At 39.2% G+C, this 19585-nt stretch overlaps 1 protein-coding gene across 4 annotated transcripts in view; it reads left to right on the forward strand.

Moving 5' to 3' along the window:
* Ndufs1 (NADH:ubiquinone oxidoreductase core subunit S1) overlaps positions 1-19585 on the forward strand; it is a 37329-nt gene that overhangs the window by 2941 nt on the left and 14803 nt on the right. For all 4 annotated transcript variants that reach the window (XM_034497276.2, XM_034497278.2, XM_034497277.2 and 1 more), the window contains 11 exons: positions 3321-3386; positions 3982-4073; positions 4769-4876; positions 8013-8089; positions 9041-9122; positions 9214-9344; positions 10232-10417; positions 13008-13142; positions 13945-14059; positions 16853-16998; positions 17952-18080. In XM_034497276.2, coding sequence (XP_034353167.1) covers positions 3326-3386; positions 3982-4073; positions 4769-4876; positions 8013-8089; positions 9041-9122; positions 9214-9344; positions 10232-10417; positions 13008-13142; positions 13945-14059; positions 16853-16998; positions 17952-18080 — 1262 coding nt within the window. In that variant the 5' untranslated portion in view covers positions 3321-3325. The remainder of the gene's footprint in view (positions 1-3320; positions 3387-3981; positions 4074-4768; positions 4877-8012; positions 8090-9040; positions 9123-9213; positions 9345-10231; positions 10418-13007; positions 13143-13944; positions 14060-16852; positions 16999-17951; positions 18081-19585) is intronic.

Here is a 19585-nt window from a genome sequence, read left to right on the forward strand (position 1 = left end):
AGAAGTAGTGGTTAAGAGTCAGTCCTCTTAACCACTGAGCCATCTCTCCAACCCCAACCTCTTTTTTTTTTTTTTTTTTTTAATTAAAAAGGAAAAAAAAATCTGTTTTTTGGACCATTTTCTATTAGTACTGCTACCGCTATTGAAACATTTGTACTGTTTTTTTAATGTTGATACATTCTTATTACATGTTTTTTTTTTTTTTTACTATTTTTAAAAGGTAAAAACAAACAGAAAAATTTCATATTTGTAATAACAGCAATTTGTGGAAAAGGATTATAATTTTAGAGACTGTGCTGCATGGTTTTATGTCAATTTAACACCAGCTAAAATCATCTGAGAGGAGGGAACCTGAATTAAGAAAATTCGTCCATTAAATAAGGCTGCAGGCAAGCCTATAGGCATTTTCTTAATTAGCAATTGATTTAAGAGGGCCAGCCCATTGTGGGTGGAGCTGGTGGTCCCAGGTTCTATAAGAAAGCAGGCTAATAAGCAAGTCGTGGGGAGCAAGCCAGTAAGCAGCAACCCTCCATGGCTTTTGGATCAGCCTGGCAGCCTCCAGGTTCCTGTCTCAATTGGTTTCAGCCCTGACTTCCTTCAGTGATAGATGACAATGCAGAAGTGTAAGCCAAATTACCCTTTTTCCTCAGCTTGCTTTTGTTGTGGTGTTTTATCAAAGCAATAGAATCCTTTACTAAGACAGACGCTTCTCGTTGTTGTTGTTGTTGTTATTACTATTACTCTTTGTTTTTTTTTGAAACAGTTTCTCTGCCCTGGAACTCAGTCTGTAGATCAGGCTGACCTTTAACTCACAAGAGATACTCCTGCCTCTGCCTCCCAAGTGCCAAGATTAAAGGAGTATACCACTACCATCCAGCCTCTTAGTGCATATTATTAACTGAGCAAACAGAAAGTCCAGTACTTAAAATTTAGTGGTTCACAACATTCGGGAGGAAAACCCATTGGCAAGCTTTATCTCCAAAATACTTGCATTATGATTCATAACAGTAACAAAAATAGTTATGGAGTAGCAATGAAAATAATTTTATGGTTGTGGGATTTACCACAACGTGAGAAACTATATTAAAGGGTTGCAGAATTAGGAAAGTTGAGAACCTTTAAGTTCTCAGTGGCTTAAGTAATCATATTTGTGTAAATTATCCAGCCTTTCTTTCTTTCTTTCTTTCTTTCTTTCTTTCTTTCTTTCTTTCTTTCCTTATTTATTTACTTATTTGTTTATTTTTGAGATAGAATCTTGGTATATAGTCTGGCTGACCTAGAACTTATCCTCTAACCTGCTAGGGTTACAGGTACAAAACTAAGGTTTCTCAGTTTTAACACTGTTAATACTTTGTTTGGCTAATTCTTTATTATAAAGAACTGTCCTATACATTGTAGGGTATTTAATAGCACCCTGTTCTCTACCCACTACATGCTAGCATACCCATCCCATTGTGATGTGATGACATTAATAACTAGTAATCTTCCTGGGTCCCTGGGGGACAAATGAGAATCACTGTTTTATTTTTTAATTTTTATACCTATTTATTTATTTATTACTTGTACGCATGTCTATGTATAATATATGTGCCTGGTATCCACAGAGGCCAGAAGAGGATGTCAGATACCCTAGAACTAGAGTTACAGACAGCTTGGAGCTAATACATTACTCTTAACCTCTGAGCCATCTCTCCAGCCCTTCATTTACATTTTCTTTTCAGTCTTGGTTATTGAATCTGTCTCACACTTGTTACCATTGAGCACATTTCCATCCCTCGCTTTCTTTCAATTAAAAAAAAAAACTTTAAAATAATATATTTTATTTTCTCGTTTTTGGGTGTTTGTTTGTTTGTTTGTTTTGAGACAGGGTTTCTCCAAGTAGCTCTGGCTGCTAGAACTTACTCTGTAGACCAAGCTGGCCTTAAACTCAGAGATCTGCCTACCTCTGCTTCACAGGCACTGTGATTAAAGGTGTGTTCCATCGTGCCCAGCTTATTCTCTTTTTGTATATAAGTGTTTTGACTGCCTGTATGTGTGTGTGCTGTGTGTGTGAGTTGGTACTTGCAGACATCAAAAGAGGACATCAGTAACTGCAATTATGGATGGTTGTGAGCCATCATTTGGGCCCTGGGAACTGAACCCAGGTTTTCTGCACAAGAACAACAAGTGCTCTTAGACTGCTGAGCCTTTCCAGTTACCTTTCCATTTTTGAGTCAGGGTCTCACCACGTTATTCAGGTTAGTATTGAGTTCACTCAAGGTCTGGGCAGTCTGTGCACATGGGATCCTGCTGCTTTGGTGTCCCAGGTAACTGAGATTAGGCCTCTAAATCACCTAAAGCAAGGTAGGACCATTGTTTTAAAGCCTGTTTTCACTAGGTTTTGGGAATTGGTACTGACAGTAGGAAGATGCCAAGAGTTCATAGTACATTTAGGATAGAAGCATAATACAAGCAGATTGTGGGACTGTGAGAGAACGAAGCTCCTCAAGATGCATCAAAGGCTTTTGACTTCTGAGCTACCTCAGAATATCTTAGGGTCATATATAAAATATATATCATGAGAGAGTGCATACTGGAAATAGTTGTGGTAGCACCCAGGAAGCAGAGGCAGGAGAATTGCTTTAAGACTAGCCAAGATTACTAATAAGACCTTGTCTCAACAGAATAAAATCCCCAATGTACTGGTAGGAAATGAAAGCAGAAAGATATTTTATTTATTTTAGATAGCTAGTAATGACAAAGAGTTATTCTTGCAACTTATTTTACTTTATTCTTAATTCTTTTTCTTTTGAGATAATGTTTCCTGTATCTCTGTCTGACTTCAAACTTGATGTAGCAGATGTCCTTAAACTTCTGATCCTTCTGCCTATACCTCTCAAATTCAGGGATTCCACGCATAAAATCTGTGTTATGCTGTGCTGGTGTTAGAACCCAGGACTTCCTCAATGCTAGGCAAGCACTCTTGTACCAGCTGAGCTGTATTCCAAGCTCTTACCGCTTTCTTCTGGCTATATCAAAACTGCCCTTTACTTTGTAGTACAGAGCCCAAGCTTAGTGCTGGAGACATAGCTCAGATGGTCCTTACCTATGCAAGGACCCAAAGTCTACCACATACTAACTACTTCTTAGCTATTTGATGTTGTATAAACTAGTGTCTCAGGGGTCTGCATATTATGTGTACAACTTGAGGGAAAACAGTGGGACTTCTGAATATTCTCTTAGAATAATGTATGTGAAACCATAAGACAGTACTAGAAATTTTATATGTAGGTAGTTCTTTCCCTTCTACAAAATTAATCTTTTTTTAATTTTTTTTTTAGCCATCATGTTAAGGATACCTGTAAAAAGGGCCTTGATAGGCCTTTCTAAGTCGCCTAAAGGATATGGTAAGTTTTTGTTGTATGTTTATTTTTTAAGATTTATTTATTTTATGTATATTAGAATACATTGTAGTTGTTTTCAGACACACCAGAAGAGGGCATCAGATCCTATTACAGATCGTTGTGAGCCACCATGCTGGGAATTGAACTCAGGACCTCTGGAAGAGCAGTCAGTGCTCTTAACTGCTGAGTCATCTCCAGCTCCATGAGTATTTTTGAGTGTCTTTATAAACCCCAAACCAAACCTGACAAAATGTTTGATATAATTGAGTTTAAAAAGCTTAGATGCTTATTTAGTGCTTGAAAAATTCATATCTTAGCCAGGCTGTGATGGCCCACGCCTTTAATCTCAGCACTCAGAATGCAGTGACAGGTGGATTATAGTTAAAGGCCAGCCTAGTCTGGTCTTTTCAGGACAGCCAGGTCTACAGAGAGAAACCCTGACTGGAAAAAACAAACAAAAACGAAAATCAAAATTTGCATCTAGAAAGAGAAGACTAGTAAAAAATGATAATTTTTATATTTAGTTAATTCATTAGGCTTTGCTGCAATGAATTCAACTCAGTTAATTTATTTTTCACCTTATTGTTTTGATGACCAGTTCGAACAACTGGCACAGCAGCAAGTAACTTGATTGAAGTATTTGTTGATGGTCAGTCTGTCATGGTGGAACCAGGAACCACTGTCCTGCAGGTAATTACTTTTATAACTCTCTGTGTGTTCTCTGATTTTTATTTTAAAAAATTATTTCCTTCATACTGTTTAGTTTAAATGTAGAAATGTGTCCTGCAAGGCAGGTAAGCGAAGGGTAGTATATCATCTCTCTAAGTTTCTCCAGAAATAACAAATTTGGTCATAGACAGATGATACTTTATTCTGACTATGGGTTATCACAGACCTAAATGGTTTTTTGTTTGTTTTTTCATTTCTAGATTGTGGTAGACATTAAAGCACTGAATGTTAGAAAAAAAAAATTCAAGGTATAATGGAAAGTATTTTGGATAGCTAGAGAGTGGTAAAGATGTCAGAGGTAAAACTAAATCATAGCCAGCTATAAGATGTGAGGTGAGTCTGTGACTCAAAAGAGAAAGAAGTTCAGGAATGAAGCCACTGGCACAGGTTGACAGGGAAGCTTTTGTGGACTGTGGACAAAGCAGATACTGGGGAAAGACTTCACCACAGACTGTGAGGACTTACCTAATTTGTTATAGCAGCTTCAGAGCAGCCAGCTTTGGAATGGAGCAAGAGTTCTTGAGGAACTTAGATAGGAGTGGGTTAAGACAAGTGGGTATTGGTGATAAAATAATAAAAGATGTCTCCATCCATTGTGTTTCAGTAAGAACAAGATCCAAGGGAAATTATTCTAAAGCAAAATCTTTGTCTTCTAGGCTTGTGAGAAGGTTGGCATGCAAATTCCTCGATTCTGTTACCATGAAAGATTGTCTGTTGCTGGAAATTGCAGGATGTGCCTGGTAGAGATTGAGAAAGCTCCAAAGGTACGTGATACCTGGAATTCCATATCATGCTGTGGGAAGGAGAAGACTTTAAACCTTGCAGCAAACTTTATCTAAAATCAGTACTGCTTAAATCCAATATTTTTTGTATGTAGGTTGTCTTAGTTTGGGTTTTATTGCTATTAAGAGATACCATAACCAAGGCAACTATTATAAAGGCAAAAACTTAACTGGGCTGGCTTACAGTTTCAGAGGTTTAGTTCATTACCATCATGGTGGGAAGCCTTGCATCATGCAGGCAGATTTGGTGCTGGAAGAGCCAGGAGTTCCTGATCTGAAAGCAGCTGAGAGAAGATTGTCTCCTATAGGCAGTCTGCAGGAGGGTTTCTTCTGCACTGGGTGGAGTCTGAGCTAGTCTAGGAATTCAAGATGGTTTCTTAAGCTTTCAGCGTCTTAAGATACAATCGTAAGATGCATGGTGAGTGTGTAATGTATACTAAAAGTGCTTATGCTGTACCGTTTTCACTTAACAAAGAATTGTAGAGAAGAAGTTCACTTTAGGTTATGTAATTGCATTTTAGTGTATCTAGCTGTAGCTCAGCAATGCCTACAAATGAACAAAGGTTTCTGTATGAGTGTGTACATGCTCCTGTTTGTGGAGGGCAGAGAACAACCTCAAGCATCATTCCTCAGGGATTCTCCATTTTGTTTTTTAGAGACAGGTCTTTCTGCTTATGCTAGGCTGGGCAAACTAGGGATATTCACCTCTGTCTTTGCCTCTCCAGTGCTGAGATTATAAGCATGTACCACCATGCCCAGATTTTTTTTCCCCCTTTTTAAAGATGTATTTTATATATATGAGTCACGGTCCTTCTCTTCAGACACACCAGAAGAAGGCATAGGATCCTATTACAGATGGTTGTGAGCTACCATGTGGTTGCTGGGACCTCTGGAAGAGTAGTCAGTGCTCTTAACCACTGAGCCATCTCTCCAGCCTCATGCCCAGCTCTTTGATATGGGTTTTGGGGATCAACTTTTGTTTTGTTTTGTTTTTGTTTTTGTTTTTTGTTTTTGTTTTGTTTGTTTGTTTATTTGTTTTCGAGACAGGGTTTCTCTGTGTAAGCCTGGCTGTCCTGGAACTCACTCTGTAGACCAGGCTGGCCTTGAACTCAGAAATCCCCCTGCATCTGCCTCCCAAGTACTGGGATTAAAGGCGTGCGCCACCACTGCCCAGCTGGTTTTAAAATTCTTAATTTAAATGATGTATATTTATTTTATTACTAGGAGATGAGGTGTATGTGCCATTGTGCACATGTGGAGGTTAGAGTGATAGTTTACAGGGGTGTGGTTCTTTCTTTCTTCCATGTAAGTCCTGGGGATTGAACTCTCAGATCATGAGGTTCAGCTCACTGAGCCATCTCTGTGGCCCTTGACTTCATTTTATTCTGGGCTGACCTTAAATGTAGCATTTACTATATAGCACTGGCTAGATATTTAAACTCTAAAAAATTTTAAATTAAAAAAAAAAAAAAGCTAGGTGGTGGCATATGCCTTTAATCCCAGCACTTGGGAGGCATACAGAGTGTATGTATTTATGTGCTTGTCTGTATACATTCATGTGTATATGTGAACACTGGTGCACACAGCATTTACATATATACTAGTAACTGCATGTGTGGAGGTCAGAGAAGTGAGTTTCTCTTCTTCCACCCAGTTGGTCCGGGATAGCAAACTCAGATCTAAGCTTGGTATCAGATCTAGCCTTTACCCACTAGCCTCCTGAGTGCTAATATAGGCATTGACCACTGTACCTTTTTATTTTTTTATTTTTTATCATGTGTGTGTGCATGATGTGTATGCATGTGTCATAAAACATGTGGCGATCAGAGGACAACTTCGTGAGATCACTTCTCTCCTCCTTTATGTAGGCTCCAGGGTTGACTTGGTAAGTACCTTTACATACTGAACCATTTTGTCTGCCCATTCCTGGTTTTTGAAAGCACAAAAATGGTGATAAGGTTGGATGTAGTAGCACACACCTCTAATACCAACATACAGGAGCAGATGGAGGCAGACCTCTGAGTCAGTGATTGGCCTGGTCTACAGAGCAAGTTCCAGGTCAGCCAGGACTATGTAGTGAGACCTTGTCTTAAAGTTTTAAAGTAAAACCCAGGCATAGTGGTGTATACTTTTAATCCTAGCTCTTAGGAAACAGAGGTAGGTGAATCTCTTGGGTTTGCGGGAGTTTGAGGCTAGCCTCGTCTACACAGAGAGCTCCAGAACAGCCAAGTAGAGAAACCCTGTCAAAAAAAAAAAAAAAAAAAAAAAAAAATTCAGAGCAGAATAAAAAAAAAATCGCTTTAACTAATATAATAGACAGTCCTTAAGGGCTAATAAATCTTAGCTTCTTTGGGGATGCTATAACAAAATACCCAAGTCTGGATACTTTATGAAGTAAAGAGGTTTATGTAGCTTACAGTTTTGGAGTCCCAAAATCAAGCAACCATGGTAAGCAGCTGATTGTTATATGAGAAAAGGAAAAGCAAGAGCCTGGTTAGAGCCACCTTTTTCTTTTTCTTTTTTTCTTTTTTGGCAGTAACCTACTTCTTGTGGGAATTAATCTCCAAGACCTAGTCACTGAGAGGCCAGTGCCACTCTCACATATCCCAGGTGCCTCCAATTAGGCACTACTTCACAAACCTCTGTAGATTAGGGAGCAACCTTCTAGTACATGACCTTTTGAGGGACAAACCACAGTAATGTTTTATTTGTTTTTAAGATTAATATGAATGGTCAATTATCCTATTAATAGTTTTTAAAAATATGAAAAAAAATTTTGGTGGTTGTTTTTAGAAAAGGTCGTACTATAAATAAAACCCTGGCTAGACTAGGTTGGCCTCAGATTTACAGCCTCTGCCTTCTGAGTGCTGAGATTACAGGCGCGTACCACTATACCTATCTGAAAACAAAAATTGATTTTAAAGATAATATTTGTTTTTGTTTTGCTTTGCTCTGTTTTGTTTTTTTAATCTTTGACTCAGGTCTCAGGCTGTTCTGCAAATCATTGTCTATCCCATGGTCCTGGTTTGTTTTTTAATGGTTTATTCAATATTTTATGTGTAGGGATGCTTATAACTACAAATAAATATAAGTATGGATTTCTCCTTTGAAATTCTAGGTCGTTGCTGCTTGTGCTATGCCTGTTATGAAGGGCTGGAATATCCTGACAAACTCGGAAAAGTCTAAGAAAGCCAGGTACTTTGTTGTTACGGCTGCAGATTTGTCAGGAGGTGATTATGTCACCCACATTGGAGAGAGTTCAGTTCCCATCACACTTGTTACGAGCAGCAGAAATGAGTGCGCAGTAGAGGAGGTCAGCTCAGGTGCTGAGGTACTGCCTGGAGTGTCAGCAGTGTTGAGAACAGTGTTGAGCTGAGCGTTTGTGGATGGCATATTAGTGTTTGCTCTAGTGCTCAGTGTGTGTTTGAGTCTTGTGGATTAAACTTGCCATAGTGCTATATAATTCCAGCCCTGTTTTCATTTCAAATTAAAAATGATTTAACTTATTTTTATTTTATATGTGTTGGTGTTTTTCCTGAATGTAAGTCTTTGTGAGGGTTTTGGATCTCCGGGCACAGGAGTTACAGACAGTAGTGAGCTGCCGTACAGGTGCTGGGAATAAAACCAGGTCTCTAGTGCTCTATAACCACTGAGTCAACTCTCCAGCCCAAAAGTTATGATTTTAAAAAGAGTAACATAATAACACATGCCTATAATTTCAGGAATTGAGTGGTTGCTTTAAAAAAAAAAAAAAAAAAAAAAAAGTTGACTGTGATGGCATATGCTTGTGACCTAATCACTTGCAAGGTGTAGAGTAGAAAATAAGAATACAAGGACATAGAATCCTTGGCCACATTTCGAGTTGAATATCAGCTGGGCTTCATGAGACCCTGTCTCAAAATAAATGTAAGTGAATAAACAATCCATGAAAGTCATAATTTCCTAGGATCAATATTTAAAGCCTTATGAACAAATTCAAACTGTTTACTACTACCTGAATACTAATATGAAAGCATATCTGGAAGTAAATGCAAGAGTTATGCTAACAGTGAAAAAGTATCTATGAAGGTTATTGAGTTAGTCTATAGGTCACCATTTTTAGTGGTAGCTTCTTATGTCACTTTATATATTTGATTTTTCATACAGAGAAGGTGTGATGGAGTTCTTATTAGCAAATCACCCATTGGATTGTCCTATTTGTGACCAGGGAGGTGAATGTGATCTGCAGGTATCTAGAGTAATAATTCTGTAAATGTTTTGATTGACTCATTTTAATTTCATTAGCAGCATTAGATTGACTGTCTCGTAATCTACTTAAGGACCAGTCCATGATGTTTGGAAGTGATAGGAGCCGATTTCTAGAGGGGAAGCGTGCAGTGGAGGACAAGAACATTGGGCCCCTGGTAAAGACCATCATGACTAGATGCATACAGTGTACCCGGTGCATCAGGTAATGTTTCCCTTTTGGAATACCACTGGGTACTTGAATGAAAAAAGAAATAAAAAAGGAAGACATAACTAGTCCCTGGAATGATGGAAGAGAAAGTTTACTTTAGATGAAAAGGATGCACAGTCAGAGGCAGACATACCTGGGAGAGTGCAGAGTGAAAGTGACCATGAACCAGGGCTGTGAGAGGGTTGGGAAAGGGAGATTCTGACCAAGAGGCCACAAGGGTAAATGGCAGATGAAAAGAGCCCCAAAGGACCCACATAGCAAAATGCCTGAAGGGCATCCCAGCCTCTTGGCTAAAGATGTTTAGGGGAAGGGGCCTGGTGTGTTGGGTGTGCCTGAGAGATGCAGGCAGAACCTGGTGGCCAGGTCCATTTTGATATGTTAAATAGGCTCCTCAGTTAGCCATTTGTCCTGGGTTTGAAACCTAACAGTGCTAACTTAATATTCATATAGTTTAATCGAATAACAACACTGGAAATGCTAGCCATTATTTAGTGAGAAAAAAGGTAGATTTTGTTTGCTTGGTTTTATGGGTTTTTTTGTTTTATGGGTTGTTTTTTGTTTTTTGTTTTTTTTCATATGTTCTGATAACGTGACTTCTATTTGCTTTCAGTTAATGCCAATTTTAGTTGAATTTAAAACTTTTAGTAAGGTATCAATTGTGTGATCATTTATTGAATTGTATACATGTGATTTGTATGATTTTCCATTTGTGTGTTACACTTCAGTTTCAGAGAAAAGTTCATTTTTATTTGCTGACTAATCATTGAAAATATACTAATGCCTCTTTAATGTTTTGATAGTCATTGTTTTTGTGATTATGAAAAGGAAAGAAATACTTTTTGCTGAGCTCATCTATTTGATAACAAATTTTATTTTTTTAGGTTTGCAAGTGAGATTGCAGGAGTAGATGACTTGGGAACAACGGGCAGGGGAAATGACATGCAAGTTGGCACATACATTGAAAAAATGTTCATGTCTGAACTGTCTGGGAATGTCATTGATATCTGTCCTGTAGGGGCTCTAACCTCTAAGCCTTATGCTTTTACTGCCCGGCCCTGGGAAACAAGGTATTTATCTCTGTGGTTTTGATCAACTTGTTTTTAAAAGATTTTATTTTGTGTGTATATGACAGTGTGGTGCAGGTGCCCCTGAATGTGTATGCAGGTATATTTGGAGGCCAGAAAACAACCTTTAGTGTCGTCCCCTGGATCACTGGCTACTTTCTTTGAAGCACAGTCTCTTATTGGTCCATAACTTACCAGTTAGGTTAGACTGGCTGGCTTTTGATCCTTTGCTTCTCCAGCACTGGGAGTACAAGCATTTTTACATCTTGATGAGGCTAGAACTCAGGTTTTTGTACTTAGTAGGCCAGGGCTTTACAGATTGAGCCATGCTCCCATCCCTGACTATTTGTTTTTAATTTTTATTTGGTGTGTGCCTGTGGTTGTGTGTTCATACACAAGTGGGTGCATGTCAGTGTGCACATGTGAAGAACAACTTTTGGGAATCGGTTTTTACCTTTTACCTTGTTAAGGCAGGTTTCTTACTTCTTCATTATATGTATACCCCAGACTGGCCAGCCCACAACCTCTTGTTCTGTTTCTGCCTGCCATTACACTGTAGGAGTGCTGGGATTAGAAATTTGCACTTCATCTGGCTCTTGATATGGCTTTCAAAGATCAAACTCAGGTCATCAGCCTTGCTCAGCAAGGCTTTTACCCTCTGAGCCACCCTCCTGGCCTTGTTTTTAAATTTTAGTTCACTCCTTTTTAAAAAAAAAAAAAAAATACAATCTCTGTGTCATTTTCTTCCTAAATTTTAATTGGTTTTGATCTACATTTTTATGCTTGCTTGGGGGGGGGTGTTTCAGATATGGATATTAAGTGGTTTTAATTTCTTATCACCTCATTTGTTTGAGACAGCTTCTTTTACTGAACCTGGACCTCACTGATTTGGGTAGCCAGGGAGCCCTAGTGATCCTCCAGTCCCTGACTCTGTGATGCTGAGGTTGCAGGCATCACTGCCACATGCAGCTTTTTATGTGGGTTCTAGGCATTGGATCCTTATGCTTGTGTAGCCTGTATGGACTGACTGAGTGATTTGACCCAGCCCCATAAAATGTTTTAATGGAAAATAAGTACTTAAGTTGAAAGGTAGGACAAACCTCTATAAATTATAGTTTCTTTCTAAGATTTTGAGTATGTGCATACATACTTTAATAGTCTTTAGTCTTTAATGAGGAGAAACAGGAGCAGCATCAAGCCAAACCATTACAGACTTTTTTTGTTTTCTGAGGCTGTGTCCTGGAACTTGTTATCTGGACCAGGGTAGCTTTGAACTTACAGAAATCCATCTGCCTCTGCCTTCCAAGTGTTGGGATTACATTGTGTGCCACCCATACCCAAGCATTACGGATTTTTAGGGTAGCCAGGTGTGTTTGTGTGTGTGCATATGCGTGGAGACCGCCTAACTCTCCCTTCACTCAGTTGACTCAGAATGTATTCCTGCTGAGCCTGAAGCTTGCCAATTGCTATCTCATACTCTGACTAGCCAGCATAGGTCCCTATGTAACCATGCATCCTCCACTCTCAACCCCTTTCTCTGCCTCTAGAATGCTAGACTGTCATGTACTCCTGATTTCTAGGTGGGTGCTAGGAATCTGAATTCTGGTCTTCATGCTTGTACTTTATCTTCTAAACCATCTCTCCAGTCCCACAAAACAGTTGTTTAGATTTATTTTATTTTATGTGTATATGTGTGTGTGTGTGTATACATATACATATATATATGGGTCTAAGTTATGTATAAACTCTATGTGTATGCAGGTGCCTGAAGAAGCCAGAAGAGGGCATTGAATCCTTTGAAATTAGAGTTGGATAGTGGTGAGCCACCATGTGGGTGCTGGGAACCAAATGCAGGTTCTCTGTAGGAGTAACAAGTGTTCTTAACCACTGAACCATCTCTCCTGCCTCACAGAGTAGTTTTTAATATATTAAAGCTTCTTACATTTTAGTGTATAAGTGATAAAAAGGTATTTGGGAAGATTTCTATTTTTATTTTTGTCAGTTTTGTTAGGCTTTGTTTCTGCTTTCTGGAATGGTTGATTTGTCAGTATCTGACTACCAGCATCCCAGGACTAATTAATTGTATTCCCTTCTAATTGACCTATCGAGTAATGTGATTAAAATATGGAGGTACTTATATTTATTGCTATTCTGACTTCCACTATTTTTAGAGATTTAGAAGGAAAGGCAAATCTGGTAGTATTTGTAATCCCAACACTTGGGATACAGAAGTTGGAGGATCTTTTCAAAGTCATATGTTTCCTAGAGGGTCTGAGGCAAGCATGATCTTATGAGACTTACCTCAAAATACCAAAAAAGAAAAATTGCGCCGGGCGGTGGTGGCTCACGCCTTTAATCCCAGCACTTGGGAGGCAGAGGCAGGTGGATTTCTGAGTTCGAGGCCAGCCTGGTCTACAGAGTGAGTTCCAGGACAGCCAGGGCTATACGGAGAAACCCTGTCTCGAAAAAACCAAAAAAAAAAAAAAAAAGAAAGAAAAAAGAAAAAAAGAAAAATTGCTATGGAAGTAACTAAGCAACAGAAACTCTTCTTACTCTCAGAATCAGCATACTAAATGTATGTTTATTTTCTCAGAAAGACAGAGTCCATTGATGTAATGGATGCAGTGGGAAGTAACATTGTAGTTAGCACAAGAACTGGAGAGGTAATGAGGATTTTGCCACGAATGCATGAAGATATTAATGAAGAATGGATCTCTGATAAAACCAGGTATTGTCTTTAATTTTTTCCAATTGATTTAAAAAATCTGTGATCATTTCTTGAGATTTATTTTATGTATATGAATGTTTTGCTTTTATAGATATCTGTGTGTGCTACAGTGTTATAAATGGTTGTGAGCCGACATGTGGGTGCTGGGAACTGAACTCGTTTCTTCTGCAAGACAAGTGCTCCATCTCTCTAGCGCTCATGGTCATTTTTAATGGACATTTTTATGTTGCAAAGTGATATAAACTATTGAAAAATCTGAGTTTTTACAAAGACAATGAGAAAAAAATCAATTTGAGTAGTTATAAATGTAGGGCATGGTGTCACAAGCTTATGATCTAAGCTACTTGGAGGCCGAAACAGGAGGATCCGAAATTTACGAACAACCTGGGAGACTTAGACCTTGTCTCAGAATAAAAATGTAAAGGGGCTGGACATAGAGCTAAGCTGTAGTGCTTGCCTACTATGTTCCAGGCCCTGGTTTTCATCTCCAGTACTTGGGGAGAAAAGGGAAAATTTTTTTTTCAAGACAACATCTTCCTGTGTAGGCCTGGCTGTTCTGGAACTCACTCTGTAGACTAGCCTTAAATTCAGAAATCCTCCTGCCTCTGCCTCCTGAGTAGTGGGATTAAAGGTGTATAGTAAGGCAGATCTATCTATTGCCACCATCCCTGTGTTAGGTATTTATAATTTTGACACTTAAAGTAATCTTCTGTTTAAATAACATTTGTTACAGTTTTTAAACTTGAAAATTATAGTTACTCCTTAGCAATATTCTATATATCGTATGATTTCTTTTGTCTAGATTTGCCTACGATGGACTAAAACGTCAAAGACTTACTGAACCAATGGTCAGAAATGAAAAGGGGCTTTTAACTTATACCTCCTGGGAAGATGCACTCTCTCGTGTGGCTGGAATGGTAAAAATTGATATGTAGATTAAACTGTGTAGTTTTCACAAAACAGCTTTGCCATGAAGAGAGGCATCTCTCTCTCTCTTTCTTTCTTCGTTTTTTGTTTGCTTGGTTTGTTTGTTTTAAACAGGGTTTATCTGTGTAGCCCTGGCTGACCTAGAACTTGTCATGTAAACCAGGCTGGCCTTAAACTCACAGAGATCTGCCTCTGAATGCTGGGATTAAAGGCATGTGCCACTTTACTCATTCTTTTCTCCTTTCTTGCCAAGATTATAATTTGTCTCTATTTGACATTTTTAAAATCTATTTATGTATGTGAGTGCTTTATTTGCTGGTATGCCTGCATGACAAGAAGAGGGCATCAGATTCCATTATAGATGGTTGTAAGCCATCATGTGGTTGCTGGGAATTGAACTCAGGACCACTGTGCTCTTATCTACTGAGCCATTATCTCCCCAACCCTCTGTTTGATATTTTTGAGAGCTGTATCTCAGATATGCTAGATACATCCTAGAATTTAACCATAAATTACTGACACGTGAGCTCTGGCTTCCACCTTGTTATGTGAGAGAAAGAGGCATAATTATTGTTCTATCAAGACTGATATGAGAGAAAACACATAGGGGTGTTGGACACCTAACCAAAATTATGGTATTAGGATGCTTTCGTAAAGACAGTGATTCTGGAGCAAAGCCTAAGAGTAAATATGAGCTTGCCAGAACAAAGGTGGAGGGGCCAGGGTGTAACTCACTTGTATTGAGTGTGCTTGGCATGTGCAAAGCCCTGGGTTTAATTACCAGTAGCCAATAAAAGGGAAAAGAATAGAGTAAAGGTCCCTGATGAAAGACACTGTAAACAAAGAGCAAAAGCCTGCCAGGCAGTGGTGGCGCACGCCTTTGATCCCAGCACTTGGGAGGCAGAGGCAGGTGGATTTCTGAGTTCCAGGCCAGCCTGGTCTACAGAGTGAGTTCCAGGACTACACAGAGAAACCTTGTCTCGAAAAGCAAAACAAAACAAAAAACAAGAGCGAAAGCCTAGAGGGAATGGGAGATACTTTAGAAGAGGTCAAATTTAAAGAAACTATAACTCCATGATTTTCATCTCCAGAGGTTATATCGAAGCTGCTTTGTCCCTAAAGTAAAATACACAGCTTCAGGCCAAGCTGGAGTCACTCTCCTTGGCCCCATGCACCACTGCTGCATCTCATGGTTAGGCTGAATGAGCAATGTTAAGCTCTTTAGTCAGGTGCGCATTACTTTTTTTCTGCTTTGCATATTGCTTGATATGTTTTATTGATAAATTTGATCAAGTATATAGTTATTCTTAAAGTATAGGAAAAATTTGGAATATGTATAGTTTGGCTTTAAGAGTTTGTCAGGGCTGGAGAGATGGCTCAGCCGTTAAAGGCTAGGCTCACAACCAAAAATATAAGAGTTTGTCAAGGGGGCTGGAGAGATGGCTCAGCCGTTAAAGGCTAGGCTCACAACCAAAAATATAAGAGTTTGTCAAGGGGGCTGGAGAGATGGCTCAGTGGTTTATAGCACTGTCTGCTCTTCCAGAGGTCCTGAGATCAATTCCCAGCAACCACATGGTGGCTCACAACCATCTGTAATGGATCTGATGCCTTCTTCTGGTGTGTCTGAAGACAGCTACAGTGTACTTATATGCATAAATAAATTAATTAAAAAAAAAAGAGTTTGTCAAGGAAAAGCATATAAAGCACATAATCTACTAAGAATCAATTATTAGAAGGAAATATAATTAAGTGGTTCATTGCATTCAAACCCAAAATATATTAAATTCCTTGATTGTATGAGTATTTGAGAGTGCATAAGTTATTTCAATAATCATCTGCTAATTAATTCACCAGAAAAAGAAGAGGTTAAAATTTTGTTACTTGCTAATATTTTTGACAACAATGTCTTTTTAAATTCATGTTTTATATTTTTTTCATTTTTTAATTGAAATGGAATTAAATCACTTCTTCCTCTAGGCCCTCCTAGTTACCCATCCCTGAATTCCTCTCATTCCCTTCACAGTCTCAAGTTGATAGCCTCTCTTTTTTTTTTTAATTAAAAAAACTGTTTCACTAAAAAAATGAATATATATATATATATATATATATATATATGTACATATACATATATATATTTGTGTTCACACACAAATAGAACCTACTGAGTCCATTTTTGTTGTTTGTGTATATATTGATTTCAAGGCTGACTGCTCTGTACTGGACAACCTATAAGGGGGTTCATTCCTGAAAGAAGCTAATTCTTTTTCTCCCAGCAGTCAGTTGTCTGTAGTTCTTTGTCTAGAGGTGAGACCCTGTGAAGTTTTCTCCCTTCCATGTTAAAATGCCAGTTGGTATTGATATTCTGACCTTGTTTATACGGCCTTTCTAGGAGATGCTGTTTCACAACAGGCGTCTATACTCTGGTCTTAGAATCTTTCTGTTTTTCCATGGTTTTCCTTGAGCTATAGATGCAAGAACCATGGTATAGATAGATGTGTCTGTTTGTCTGTTGTGGCTGGGGTCCCCACAATTTGTTGATCTCTGCCTTGTTTCCTGTGTGTGTGTGTGTGTGTGTGTGTGTGTGTGTGTGTGTGTGTGTGTGTGTGTTTTCTATTTGCTATAAAAACCTTCTTTGATGTGGAGTGGTAGCTGTACTAATCCAGGAAAGATGCCTATGCATCCTGATATTTTTGGTACTTGAGAATGACGTGTTATATTTTCTGAACAATCATGATCTTTGCTGACTGTAGGTGTCTTAGTAATGCCCTTTTCTCTGTTTCCAGTTACAGAGTTTTGAAGGCAAGGCTGTGGCAGCAATTGCAGGTGGCTTGGTGGATGCTGAAGCCTTAGTAGCGCTGAAAGATTTGCTTAATAAAGTTGACTCTGACAATTTATGCACTGAAGAGATCTTCCCCACTGAAGGAGCTGGGTGAGAAACCTAAGCTGTGTTCCAGGCTGCTGTTTTGGATTTCATTTTGATTTTTGAGTCTCACGTAGCCCAGGCTGGCCTTGAATTCTGTGTAGCAGAAAATCTGGTCTTTACCTCGTAAGTGCTTGGATTGAAGATGATGCTACTGTTCTCAGCTATTGTTTTTTACAGAAAACAGCCACATCTGTGTCATCACTGTTCAGTTTCTTGATACACTGGGTTCTCTAATATACCAGTGCACTTTCACATCTAAATCAAACCAAACAGCATGAAAGTAGAAAGAGCCTGTCTGAGCAGAGGTAGGTTAGCAGGGGCGGAAGGGGAGATCCGAGGGTAATGAGAGGTGAACATGATCAAATTATACACGGATGAAAGTGGGATTCTAGCCCAACATGTGTGATTAACACATGCTAATAAAAGACTTCAGTAAATGAAACCAAAAACTAAAACTTACAGAAGAATATAGTCCTTAATACATGTTGTAAGTTTAGTTTCGGTTGGACACACTTGCCTGGCATTGTGGTGTGTGTGGTAATCGCAAGGACGACTGCTCAAGTTCAAGGCTAACTTGTGCAGTAAACAGGGCAGCAGTTAGACACACTATAAAAACTTGTTCGTGCCGGGTGGTGGTGGCGCACGCCTTTAATCCCAGCACTTGGGAGGCAGAGGCAGGCGGATTTCTCAATTGGAGGCCAGCCTGGTCTACAGAGTGAGTTCCAGGACAGCCAGGGCTGCACAGAGAAACCCTGTCTCGAAAACAAACAAACAAACAAAAAATAAAAAACAAAAAAACTTGTTCATGAAAGTGCACTGGGATTTATGATCAGATACTAGTCTGTGGACTCTTGCATGTGTTAACTTTATGTATGTATTATAGCATGTATTAAGTTTACTTGCAGGGTTTTATGTTATTGTTTTTCTTCTTAAACTTGAGTTATATTTTATATTTTTAGCACAGATTTACGTTCCAATTATCTTCTCAATACCACAATTGCCGGTGTGGAAGAAGCAGATGTTGTTCTTCTAGTTGGTACAAATCCACGTTTTGAGGCACCGCTGTTTAATGCTAGAATTAGAAAGAGGTAATTTAATTTAATCCTTATTTAATAAGACCTTAAAAATATGTGATTGTTTTTGTTTTATATATGGAAGTGATATTTCAACTAATTCCTAATAAGTGCTAGTTGTAGTGACTAGAGGAGAGGAAAATTCCTAACAGATTCATTCTACCCTACCCTACCTCTCTATCAATGTACTTTGTTTATATATTTTATTTTATTTTATTTTATTTTATTTTATTTTTGAGTTGGTCTCATTACATAGCCTTGGCTGGCCTGAAACTCACTGTGTAGACCAGGCTGGTCTAGAACTGACAAGAGATCAGTCTGCCTCTGCGTCTTGAAAGCTGAGACTAAAGGCATGTACCACCCCACTTGGCTTCCTTGTTAATGAGTGCGGGTCTCACGTGACCAGGCTAGTCTCTAGCCTCACCACATAGTCAGGGTACACCTTGGGCTCCTGATCTTCCTGCCTTTATCTCCGCTGCTGGCATCATAGGCATTATATAGGCATTACAGGCTGTGGCACCTTGTCCTGTACTTTTGTAAAAACAAGATCTTATGATATAGTCACCACTGCCCTTGAACTTTCAAACTGGTCCTTCAGCTTCCACCTCTCTTCATGAATTATGGGCGTGATTGTTTATGTATGTCTATGTGCATGAGTGTGCTATAGCACAGTGTGCATCTGCTAGTCAGAGGACAGCTTTTAGGAGCTGCTTCCCTCCTTTCACCTTTGAGTCTCAGGAATGGAACCAAGCTTGTTAGGCGTGGTAGCAAGTGCCTTAACCTGCAGAGCAGTTTTGCCAGTCCTACCCCCTGTGTTTTGTTTGGTTTTTGATACTAGGGATTAAATTCAGAACTTTTCTTGCATTCAACATAAGCCCCTCCAACTGAGTTGTATCCTTATCCCATCTTTTATAACAGTTTTGTTCTTGTCCAGCATCTATTTACAGTCACATTACAATTAATGTCACAACATTTCAGGCCCCATTTTTACCTTTCTTTTTTTACTTACTTTACATCCTTCTCACTGCTTCCTCCCGATCATCCCCTCCCACAGTCCTTCTTCCATACTCCCCTCCCCTTCTCCTCTGAGCCGGTGGGGGCTTGCATGGGTATCTCCCTTCTCCCTACTCTCCCACCCCCTTTTCTGGCACTTCAAGTCTCTTTGAGGCTAGGCACTTCCTCTCTCACTGAGGCCAGACAAGGCAGCCCAGCTAATAGAACGTATCCCATGTACAGACAACGGCTTTTGGGATAGACCCTGTTCCAGCTGTTCAGGACCCACATGAAGGCCAAACTGCATATCTGCTACATATGAGCCAGGATGCCTATGTCCAGCCTGTGTACGTTATTTGGTTGGTGGCTTAGACCCTGAGAGCCCCAAGGGTCCAGGTTAGTTGACTCTCCTGGTCTTCCTGTGGGAAGTTCCAATTCCATTCCTTGCAGAAAATCATTCCTCCTGTTCTTCCATAAGAGTCCCCAAGCTCCATCCAGTGTTTGGCTATGGGTTTCTTCATCTGTCT

Source organism: Arvicanthis niloticus, chromosome 3 (genome assembly GCF_011762505.2).
Source record: "Arvicanthis niloticus isolate mArvNil1 chromosome 3, mArvNil1.pat.X, whole genome shotgun sequence".
Classification (NCBI taxonomy): domain Eukaryota; kingdom Metazoa; phylum Chordata; class Mammalia; order Rodentia; family Muridae; genus Arvicanthis; species Arvicanthis niloticus.